We start from the raw sequence: 12,231 nt of genomic DNA, 5'->3' as shown, positions 1-12,231 counted from the left end.
AACACTTGCCGACGTACGAACACACACGTGCACGCACGCACGTGGCAAAGCAACGTCCGAGGACTTCCCTTCGCACCTCGATGGTTTCCTACCTATGTCGGCGATGGAGTACAAAATGATATCGTGTGAACACTGGGGAACAAATGTCGTGTGCTCGCATTCGAACGATCAGGCAGAAGAAGTCTTTGCGCAAGTTGACCTCTACTTCGTGAAAGACAGGGCCTGAAGGTCAACAAACAAGTGCGGCCAGAATGGAGGGGCAATCAGTAGATTTTGTATCACCAATGCGCGGCGCTCATTGGCCAGACGTTCACGTGGTTAACTTCGGGCCGTTCCACGCAAAGCGTTCGAATTTCAAGCAGCACTGATATCGCTTAAATTTAAACATTACGCAACGTGCTCTGAAAAATATCGCGAAGAAAGTCTCCCCTTTTTGTGTTGGAAGATATGATTTCTTTATTTATGTATCTGTCCTCGTTTTATGATATTTACATACAAAAAATTACGCGATTTTGACTCGCGGATAACTTCAGAGGTCCACCTTGGCGGGAAGGTTCAAAATAGATTTTATCGTTAATTTATGCAAACGGAATCGTTTTTTCTTGCCATTTAAGTATTCGAAGTTGGATGTGAAATACTTAATCTTCTATAGAGCCGATAACAAAATCTATAACATTATACACGTATTTACTGATACTAGGTTTATAAAATCCAATCAGTAATTGTTGATAAAAAAGCATTAATTAATTGTAAGGAACCAACACGACATAATAACTCGTATAAAAAAAGGATTATTGAATTTATTTTAATAACAATAATTCAAGTTTACAGATGTAACTGAAAGAATTGAATGGATTTAATGAACTCATATCAGCCCCAAAAAATTAATATCCATTTTTTTTACTAACATAATCAACTTTAATCTGTTTAATTTATTTATTATCCTTTTTTAATTCTTAGAATTATATAGTAAGTTAAATCGAGATTAACTTTAATCTCGAATCTGTGTATATAAAATTTATTCTTTATTTTCTTTGTTTCCAAATTTTTAGAATTAGAAAAAAAATAGAAACTAAATTAAACTGAGATTATCTACATTAATCTACATACATTGGTAGAAAGACATAAAAGTACGTTAATAAAGCGATAATCAAAATGCTTGAAACCGCAACTTAAAACAGATCTGCGCTGCATGTAGTTATAAAAAAAAAAGAAGAAAAAGATGTAATCGTTCTCGGGGAATTTCCACTGTATTGTATTTAAATTAACTAAGGTCATTTTCCTGAACTTGCGAAACTTTTTCCATCCTTTTCAAGCAAACTGAAAAATTATGAAAAATCATGATCGCGCCACGTGATCGTGCATGTCACCCGCTTATCACTTGCTCGAGTGCAGCCACTGCAACCGCGCCTGCAATCACGGTGACATCCTAACCTCAACCATTTTCTCTCCAAGCAATTTACAATTACAAGAATCATTTTTTCAGCGATTTATGATCGCGCGAGTAAAGACTTGATTTCAGCTTTGGTGTGAAAGATCGACGGGAATTATTATTCCTTTCGAGAGCTCGTCGGATTGTTAAAAAGGTTCCAAAATATGAAAATCATTTCACACATTTCTGACATGCTTATTTACCAAGAATGCCAGTTATTTTGCACAACGCACACGTTCTCCAATGTCTAATAGAAAAATTCGTAGTTCCAGCGTTACTCCACACAGGTACAACTGTCAGAGAGAAAAAAAAGGAGAACCGTGAACGACATCGCGAAGTGTCGTTCATTCGTCTCTTCTTTTCTAACCTCACAATCAGTCCGAAATTCATAGCGCCCCCAAGTAAAACGACGTCGAAGTCGCGAGAGGGGTGCGATACACGCGGCGCGTCGTGTGCTACACGACGATCGACGTTTACGGTCACGTCGACGTTAGAGGAAAAATAAAGAAGAACTAGAAGGAAGGGAGGAAGGAGAGTCGCAGGTCTAACGATCCCGAGGTCGAGCTTTCATCGCGTCGTCATCGAATCGCACGCGGCTCCACGGACGGCAACTCCTCGCCGTCCGGATTCGCTTTCTCTTCTTTATAGACTTTTTCAAAATGGCAGCGGCTACGGACGAGCTGAGTAAGTACTCCCGAGAGAAAAAAGCGAGAGAAAGAGAAAGACGATCCTCTTTTTGCGCGACGTAATCGACAACCGGGTCATGGGTCATGCCATTTTTCCTGGAGTAGAGAATGGGGCCAATCTAAAGGGGTCAGATGCAAATCTGATTGTCATGTTGGAGAGACGACCGAAGACGACCTCGGGGAGGGCCTATAGATTTCCATCTTTTCCTCGAGACTTCTCCCTTGCATCGCCCCGTGCTCTCCCGGACACGTGTCCGTAGCTGTCAAATCTCGATACTGAAGTTTAAATCCCGTTGACCTTCCTGACAATCCCGATTCGACGGCACATGATGTCAGCATTTTTTCACAATGATCTCACGTTCGATGACGCTCGATTACGTCGCTGAAATAAAAGTACAGATCGTACAGATCGATACATAAGGGCCATAATGTGATTCCCGCTCATAAGTATTATTTATATCTTTAGGTCTGTTTTTTATTTCTGCATTTTTAAACTGCGCTAGAACTCTTTCTTTTTTTTTTTACCAAATATCAAACATATATTTATAATCTCACTTTAAGTTTAAAAAATGTATACTAGGTTGGTTATAAAAAATATAGAGTATCTTGTTCAACTTTGATAAACGAATACAAAATAATTTTAAAAGCATTGTAAGTATAAATCAAACTGCAACCAAGATATATCTGTTCTTATATTTGGTTCTACCAATCTCGATTCAATTTATTTATCTTTTTTTAATTTTAAGAATTTTAAGTAAGTCAAATCAAGATTAAAGTTGATCTTACATTAGTAGAATCAGATTTTAGCTTTTTACAAAGTTCATCTTTTTTCTTTTTTTATCACTAAAAAGAAAAAAGAAAAATGACTGTGCAAAAAGTTAAGCTAAAAACAACATTATTTCCTATTCTTATTTCATTTTGCATTATAGATACAATACACATAGAAATTGTTCTTTCTCTTGCGATCAACTCTATAAAAGATTGCAGGAATATTAATTGTACTTCTCACGCGTTTCTTGTGTTTCATTTAGTTTTGCTCGAGCGAGTGTTCCTCCGTTTGGGTTCTGCTGAGACAGATGAGCAGTTGCAAGCGTCAGTTTGCAAATTTTTACCTCCCGTGTTGCTCAAGTTGTCTAGCGCGCAGGAAGGCGTCAGAAAGAAAGTGATGGAACTGTTAATCCATATAAACAAAAGAATAAAGAGCAGACCTCAAGTACAGCTGCCTGTTGAAGCTTTACTTCTACAATATCAAGATCCAGCAGCTAGTTCGTTTGTGATTGTAAGTTACCTGCGCGGATCAATTTATGATTTACGAAATGGAAGAAAGATGTAATATAATGCATATTTGTATAATTGCAGAACTTTACGATAATATATATAAAGTTAGGATATCCTCGAATGGAGTTGAACAAGCAAGCGGAATTAGTTCCAAGTGTACTAAATGCTATTGAGGGAAAACCGTTGTCTCATCAAGACAGGTTTGCTTATTAATTTCTTAATTCTTTTAAAATCAACTTGGAAAGAAAAAGGGCACTAGGAGTTAAGTGCAGATAACTTTATGCAAAAACGCTGATATTTATCAAGCAAAACTTATTATTATAATAGAATAATTTTTGTAATAAATAAGTTTTGCTTGATAAATATCAACGTTTGCGTAAAGTTATCTGCGCTTAACTCCTAGTGCCCTTTTTTTCCAAGTTTATTTTGAATTGTACGGGAGTTTTTGTTATCAAAGAATTATTATATAATTTAATTCTTTTAATTATACTTATATTTTAATTTTCTGGAGCTAACGATGGATTTATTGGATTTATTAAATTAAATCTTTTTGTTAAAGAGGTCAATTTAATATTTTTGTTACAATTTTTGATTATTTTTATTATAATATATCTAGCATTTATTGTTTCTATATGAGTCATGTCATTCTGCTATCCTGAAATTAATTTATGTCTTTTAATTATTAAGTATGTTTTATAGAACCAGCGTCAGGTTGTTACAGATTTGTCAGTTTTGAAAGAACAGATTTTTATTAACAGAATTTTATCTTTATTATCAAAAGACTCCATAAATTATTTGTATATATTTATATCTCATTATAAAATGTTGGATTACATTATTGTAAATGAGGCTTTGTTTCAGCTTAATGTTGATCATAATGCCAGCATTAGGACATATCAACATACCAGTAGATCCTGATAAACGAGCATCTCTTTTAGGTTTGCAAGACAAACCTTATGTGGCGAAACAGCTCATAAATTTTATGCTCGATATATTATTATTGCCATATGGGTGAGATATATATTATACAATGCATTATTTTCAAATATTTATTTAGTTTCTGACTGCGATGTGTAAATATCACCAGATCTGTTGGACAAACGGAAAATCAACAGGGTTCAGGTCAGACTATTGATTGGTCTCAGTTCACTGTACCGCCGGGCTTAAGCGACTACGCATTTAAAAGAGTAATAGGCGAGAGTCCGCCTACAGCCGAACAACTCGAGCAGATAAAGTTGGGCATTGTTAAGTTTCTCGCTGGTGGATTTTTTCCGGATACGGATATTCTGATACATTTAATCGTAGCGGCTGCAGATACTAGATTCAGTATCGCTAATATGGCGGATTTAGAGTTGAAAAAGATGATTGGGTGGGTATGACAATTATCAGAATTGGTTTGGCATAGATCGGAGCTGTGTAATTTTTTCTGTATTTGTTTATTTAGTACATTGGATTGGTCTTCGATGCAACTAGCAGCTCCACTTTACACATTATTCTTAGGTACCGATGCATTAGCCACGCAAAAAGAAGTGAAACCCGAAATGAAACGGCTACCTGCAAGCACTCGAATTCGTCTTAAGCTTTTGCAATATCTTTGTCGGGTGACTAAAGCAGGATTTATCATACCACCGTGTATTCAGGTAAGTGAAGGTCAATTGAAAAAATGCGTAGAATTACGTAATAAAATGGTCTTTTTACTGCAGGTTATTTTCGATTCACTGTATGGAAAAAATACGAATGCAAAATTAAAATCATTGGCGCTGCAATTTACGTCAAATATTGTCCAGCAGTAAGTGTTTCATAATTCAGATTTTAGCTATTAAATTTTTATTCAGCTATTAAATTTTTCATGTGTATTATTGTTGTTCACTAAATATTTATTGATAGATTTTCAATTTTTTAAAAATTTATTTTAAAGGAAAATATAAATTATATTTTCTATTTGTACGAGCAATGTATTACTAACTTCGCGAATTTTTTATTTTATTGCAAACTCTTTACACATGCGATATAATTTTGTTTCATTATTTAAAGTATACATCTTGTCACATATAATAAACTGTATTTGATTTAAAAATATCTTAAGCTGCAGTCTTGTACCGTTAACTCGTGTCGCTGGAGTAATCTTGAATGGCCTGATAAAATTGATCTCCGAAGGCGATGACATACATAAACCGATGGCATATACAGTTATTGGACAACTTGGTCAAAGGATACCATCTCTAATAAACAAAGATTTAAGTTTGTTACACAATTTATTCGACACGCTTGTCTCTGTAAGTATTCGATTGTTCAAAAAATACTATAGTGAATTATTGAAATCATATGCATATATAGTTACTAAATTTGAACATTTTGTATAATCAATGTTTAAGACGGACGGTGAACTGCGACGTACGGTAAGAGACGCATTGATTTGTGTAACATCTGCGTTTGTATTGAACAAAGAGGACGAAAGCAATATAGCTCTGATGAATGCTCTATTATCGGTACACATTGAATCACCAGAATCGAGCGTGAGGCATGTATAAAAGTTATAGATTATTCATTACATTAATTTTAATATATAATCTTGTGTGTAACGTGTGTATTACTTTGCGAATAGATTTGTAGCAATGCATTATGCCGCAACCGTGTTTCCTCCTGATGACGCTCCATCTCGGTATCTCTTGTTATTAGCATGTGGTGACAATAAACACGAGATAAGTACAGAGGCCATGAAAGCGCTTTATGGCGTTGTGCATAAAAACGAGGACGATCAACAAATTAGCAGTAAGATAATATTGCCCGAGTTTGTGAAACTAGTAAGTTATGTTTATTCGAAAATACAGTCGAGAATGCCCGCCGCAAGTAGTGGCAGAAACACGGATAAACAAGTACTCCCATATAGTACTGCCACATTTTCCGAAGTAAGTTTTAGATGGAAGCTAGATTTGTGAATGTCGCATAAATATTTTTACAATCATAATTTATATCGTTACAGATTATTTCTTATTTTCGCATTTGCCTCGCCAGAAGTGCTAATATTCCCGCACGAAATGAACCGCTACAGCATCCATGCGAACACACTCCTTTGATTGGACGTTACTTGGAGAAATTATACAAGGATCAACCAGAAATATTAAATCATTATCTCGACATGATTTTACTTTTAAGTCATTCTTCTGCAGGTAAAAAATAATCATAAATAAGAATCAACTATGCAATATGTTGCACTTGACATCTAACTGTGATTGAACTCAAAGCAATTATATGATGTATCAAATTAAGTGGATTTTATTATCATGGTACAGATCAAATTTCCTTGAATGCATTATTGGAAGTACTTGGATCAGTTCCACATTATATAATAAAATCATACGAGAAGGAGCTGCCGTGGCTTTGTTCTTTGCTCGCTTCTGCTAAACACGACGTACGACAACTAGCCGCAAAAATATATGCCGCTATTACTGGATATTTTCCGAAGAATGAATTTGAGAAACATGTTTCGAATATTATGAACATTATGAATAGAAAAAATTTGGAAGCGCAGCATGGTGCATTAATGGCACTGACTTATATGATGGAAAGAAATTTAATACAACAACGAATTGGAAATAAGGAGGATTTGTGCAATTGGACGACTTATAACGATATTGTGAAAGCAATATGTATGTATTTGTATCAAATAAATTCATATGTATCGTATTACGCGTTATGAGAGAGAGACAGAGAGATTAATGCATTTGAAATACTATGTTTATTATATTTAGGTACATATCTTCGTGACAACGCGATGTTATTAATGGATGCGGCTATTCAAGCTATTGGCATCTTAGGTAAAGCATATTCTCTACCCTTACCAGCAGAAGGCGATAATGAATTAAATAAGAAAGCGATAGTAGAAACGTTATTTTCCGTATTATCTAATGCCAAATTGAATACCAAGGTTTGTAATTAATTACATATTGTATGTTATTAAATATTTTATATTTGACACTCTGTAGTCTTATTGCTTTACTTTACTTAGATGAAAGAAAAAGCTGCGCTTTCTTTGGGATATCTGTGTGTCGGCGAGTGTTTTCCGCACACCGTAGACATCGCTAACAAAATCATAGCAACCGTTAAAGAGGTGCATAAATGTGTTTATATATACATATACATATATACATATATATGTATGTATAATTAAATTTGATATATTTATTATGTATATGCTAATATATGATATTTAACAGACAAAAGATATCGAAATCCATTTAATTCTGGGGGAAGCTTTGGTTTGTTGTGTTCAAGCGCAAGCTTCTTCGGAAGCAAGAGATGCCTGGACAATTTTACCTGCCGAACATGTTATTCCATACAGTAAAGATAGTGATGAATTATTAGTACATGTGCTGAATGAATTATTTAATATATATAAAGTGCCTCATCCAAACTCACGACAGGTATTTATATGCCATATTTTAAAGAAGAGGTAAAGTAGTTTTCTTGCTTTATTAATAGCAAGATGTATTTTTAAAGGCAGTATGTGTATGGCTGTTCGCACTTCTAAAACACAACGTTCAACGAGAATGCATTAAGGAAAGATTGTCTATGATTCATCATGCATTTATAGATTTTCTTTCAGACGACAGTGGTAAGGAATATAAATGACTGATTGTATCAATGAATTGTATCATCTTTCAGCGGAGGAAGAGATTTGATCTTTTATTTTGTAACAGATATAGTGCAAGACATTGCTTCGAAAGGCCTTAGTTTGGTACATATTAACAGTAAACAAGAAGAACGCGAGGCTTTAGTGTCCAAAATACTAGATCAGTTTACACAGGGTCGTAGAACAGTGCAACAAGTTACTGCCGATACTAAATTATTTGAAGAAGGTCAACTAGGAAAAAGTCCATCTGGGTAAGATTAAAATATAAAATATTTCGCGTTAGCTTACAATTTAAATAAAAAATATTTAAATTAAAAAAATATTTACTATTATCATTAACTATTATCCTATATTAATAATGAAATAATATTAGATAGTTAAAGAAATAATGTAATTTTTCAGTGGTAATCTGTCTACTTATCGGGAAATCTGTTCCCTCGCGACAGAATTGCAGAAGCCTGAGCTTGTATATTATTTCATGCATCTGGCAAATCATAACGCGATATGGACATCTAAAAAGGGAGCTGCTTTCAGTTTTGCAGCAATCGCTAATATCGCGAGAGACGAACTGAATAAATATCTACCTAATATTATACCACGATTGTATAGGTATCAGTTCGACCCGACGCCAAAGATTCAGCAGAGTATGGTCAGCATTTGGCGAGCCGTCGTCCCGTCTACCTCGAAAGCCGTTAGTAATATTATTTGATATCTGTTAACAATGTCTAACGTATGTAATCTTGTAAGCGTAAAAAATTGTTTTTTATATATTATCATAGATCGAACAGTATCATAAAGAAATATTGACTGATGTAACTGATAATCTAACGAATAACGAATGGAGGGTTCGTATCAGTTGTTGTAATGCTCTCGCAGATCTTTTAAGGAGTAATGTTCAATTCAACTTCGCCGAATGCGGCCCGGAACTCTGGAAGAAACTGTTTCGTGTAATGGACGATATTCACGAAGGCACACGATTAGCTGCGACAAACACTACTAAAATACTTAGTAAGGTGAGTGCAAAATTTTTTACGAATTTTCTCTATGAAGTTTTTGTAATTTAAGACTAATAATGTGTCTCTGCTTTTCCTTTTTTCCTTTTTGCTTTTTGTCCCTCTTTGCAATCATTTTATCGACAATCGTTTTACGTGTTTTTGTCTCTTTTGAAATTCATTAACTTTTACATTAGGCGGTGGAAAATGAAAAAAATAGGGTAAAAAGCATAAGGTAAAAAATGACGAAAAGCAAGAAATAGAATGCAAAGAGCACATCGTAGATTTAACCTTTATGATATGTAGTTCGGAAATGTAATATCGTTAATATTCTATAGGTTTGCATACGTCATTGTGATTCATCGCACGGTAACGCGGGGAAAGAAGTTATTCAAGCAATATTGCCCGTGTTACTTAATATTGGTATTGCTCATGTCGTGGATACAGTGAGATCTATATCATTGCAAACGGTATCGCAACTCGTATCTACGGCCGGCATTCTATTAAAACCGTCACTCGTTAATCTGATACCATCATTATTGGAAACGATTGGTGAATCGGAGAATCCTAAGCTTTCATATTTGAGTAATGTGTGCGGCGCAACTACGGAGACTCAGGAAGCAATCGATAATCTTAGAGCGAATGTTGCGAGAAGTCATTATGCGTCGGATACGATAACAAAGGTACTTTCATTCTCATATACAATTTGGAGGCGAACTCAATAATCTTAATATTTTGTTTTTAATTTTTTTTTCTGTATAGTGTATCCAATATATTGATGCAGATGTATTAAAGGAATTAATGCCAAAAGTAATAGATTTAATCAAGTTCAGCATAGGATTTGGAACAAAAATTGCTTGTTCGCATTTCGTGATTCTACTTAGTACGCATCTGAAAACAGAGTTGCAGCCGTACAGTGGTTAGTAATCATTTCAAATTCAATAGTACATATGAGTAAAGTACAAACTATTCTTATTATACAGAAAAAAGGAAGTTACGTATATATTTGAATTACTCAAAATATTTTTGTGTACAAAATATATTGTGTTACAATTTAGTATATAATAAATTGATATTTTTTGGTGATATAAATTAACTTTACATGTTTCATTCAGGTAAGGTATTATCTGTTTTGCTCAATGGTTTATTGGATCGTAATGCTGCTGTAAGAAAAAATAATGCGGTCAGCATTGGACATATAGTTGGCTCCGCTAAAGATTCTAGTCTGGATAAATTATTTAATACCTTGAATACGTGGTATTTAGAACGCGAAGGTATATGTCTAACAGTAGCATTATATGCTCTGTTTTAACGTCCTATAATTTTATTTTATAAAAAAATTATGAATTACAGATGATGCAATAAGATTAGCAATCGGGCAAGCTTTGCAATCTATAAATAATTACAATCAGGAGAAATTAAAGAATTATCAAAAAATAGTCATTCCTCTTGCCTTCTTTGCAATGCACGCAGAAAAGGTACCAGGTATGTATACCAGTATTTATGTGTCATTCATAAGTTTGCCTCGCGCTTTATTTCCGTATTTTTATACATATTTATTAGGAAACGAAAGCACTGTTGAATTATGGACTGATTTTTGGAACGAAATAACTCCCGGGACCGAAGCAGGAATTGTGCAAAACCTGCCAGCAATAACCAATATTTTACGTACAACTTTGGAATCAGCATCATGGACTACAAAAGTGCAAGCGGCAAATGCAGTTCATACCATTGCTTCAAAATCTGGTCATAATATTGGTACAGAAGACAGGAATACCTTATTAAAGATACTGATCAATGGTTTGCATGGTAGAACGTGGAATGGAAAGGAACGTCTACTAAACGCTCTCGCTATGTTAGCATGCAATAGCAAGTAAGACATCAATTTAAAATTTTATGCTAAAAAGACTTAATTAATACTCGTTAAGTTTAATAATTCGGATTTTATTACAGAGAAGCTTTAAATGCAGACACTGTATTATTAGATACAATTGTGGTAACATTATATAGGGAAAGTAAGAAAGAAAACGCTGAGTATCGTCGACACGCGTTACAAGCGTTTGCTATGGTTTTGCATGAACTTGATGTTGATAGGTTTACGGAAATGTATGAAATTGTACAAGAAATACTAATTAAGGTAAGATGCGTTGATAGTAATATCATGAAGGAATAGTTGCAAAGGTGTGTATGTGTGTGTGTGAATATAATATTTATATATACTTTATATTTAGGTATCTGATAAAAATAACGATGATGAGGAGGATACTGCGGAAGAAAATAGAAAGAAAAAGGAAAATAACATAAAGTTGCAAGAAACAATTTATGAAGTGCTTGGGAAAGCATGGCCTTCCACCAAAGAGACTCAAGGTTACAGAATTTAGATAAATTTTAATTAGTAAAAAATATGCATTTTTATAACATTGAGAATTTTTTTATAAATAAATTCGTGATTACAGATAAATACTGCATAGAATTCGTGACTCACTGTCAGAAAGTACTGCCAAATAGTACAAGGTCTGTTCAAGTTACTATCTTGACAGCGTTAAATCTCTTTGTGGATAGACTTGTCTTATTAAAGATGAGCAAAACGGAAATGTCATTAAAAGATAAAAAGCTATTAGATCAAATAGGTGATAGTCTGAATAAAATATTATCATACTGTATAAGTAAGTATATATACAGTATAAATTATGCGATATAATTAAGTACATTAATTCTATTTAACGTTATGTTGCTCTATTAAAATAATTTAAGCATTTAGAATTATTATAAGATCGCGTACTATTTTCAAGTACAGTATCTTGTTTTTTTGCAGATATTTCGAAGTTCACCAAAATTAGAAAAGAAGCATTAAATATAGTTCTTTCGTTAGCAAGAAAAATGCGTGAGACACATAATGATGAGCAACTTGATAAAATGACCCGGCTTTTGAAAGAACTCTTACCCGATCTAACGAAGGATAACCAACCAGAAATACGGACCAGAGTAACTGATATTAAAGAAATGCTTAAAATTTAACTAGCATGTACATATATTAAGTATGTACATGGTATCCCAGTTCGAATTTATCCTTCGCATACGTCGATGTATATTGCTATCGTTGATGTTGGTGAATTCGAACTATAATAAAAGATTGATATTTATGGTTGCGTGTTTATTTAATATGTTAAATGTAGATGTGCCTAATTATAGTATTATATCCCTTAATAA

General features: G+C 33.9%; 1 protein-coding gene across 1 annotated transcript; it reads left to right on the top strand.

The window, feature by feature from the left end:
- Nucleotides 1-2,085: 2,085 nt before the first annotated feature.
- On the top strand, nucleotides 2,086-12,198 carry LOC108781819 (proteasome-associated protein ECM29 homolog). Its single transcript, XM_018549904.1, has 28 exons — nucleotides 2,086-2,116; nucleotides 3,150-3,397; nucleotides 3,478-3,596; nucleotides 4,258-4,407; nucleotides 4,484-4,765; nucleotides 4,841-5,036; nucleotides 5,100-5,185; nucleotides 5,483-5,672; nucleotides 5,772-5,917; nucleotides 6,002-6,305; nucleotides 6,380-6,566; nucleotides 6,690-7,046; nucleotides 7,149-7,324; nucleotides 7,406-7,507; nucleotides 7,614-7,820; nucleotides 7,897-8,011; nucleotides 8,097-8,280; nucleotides 8,432-8,720; nucleotides 8,809-9,042; nucleotides 9,360-9,704; nucleotides 9,784-9,940; nucleotides 10,137-10,295; nucleotides 10,375-10,506; nucleotides 10,585-10,894; nucleotides 10,975-11,158; nucleotides 11,253-11,388; nucleotides 11,478-11,687; nucleotides 11,837-12,198. Exons 1-28 carry the CDS (start codon nucleotides 2,092-2,094, stop codon nucleotides 12,037-12,039), a joined length of 5,433 nt encoding a protein of 1,810 aa, XP_018405406.1. The 5' UTR covers nucleotides 2,086-2,091; the 3' UTR covers nucleotides 12,040-12,198.
- The last annotated feature ends 33 nt before the right edge of the window (nucleotides 12,199-12,231 follow it).

Source organism: Cyphomyrmex costatus, unplaced genomic scaffold (genome assembly GCF_001594065.2).
Source record: "Cyphomyrmex costatus isolate MS0001 unplaced genomic scaffold, Ccosl1.0 scaffold91, whole genome shotgun sequence".
In the NCBI taxonomy this organism is placed as follows: domain Eukaryota; kingdom Metazoa; phylum Arthropoda; class Insecta; order Hymenoptera; family Formicidae; genus Cyphomyrmex; species Cyphomyrmex costatus.
This window is presented reverse-complemented; position numbering and strand designations above follow the sequence as displayed.

Excerpts from the sequence above, each read along its gene's own strand:
- LOC108781819 (XM_018549904.1), top strand. The coding sequence starts at position 2,092 with ATGGCAGCGGCTACGGACGAGCTGA. Across the intron at positions 8,721-8,808 it reads TCCCGTCTACCTCGAAAGCC|ATCGAACAGTATCATAAAGA; the intron begins GTTAGTAATATT and ends ATATTATCATAG. Across the intron at positions 9,941-10,136 it reads AGAGTTGCAGCCGTACAGTG|GTAAGGTATTATCTGTTTTG; the intron begins GTTAGTAATCAT and ends TGTTTCATTCAG.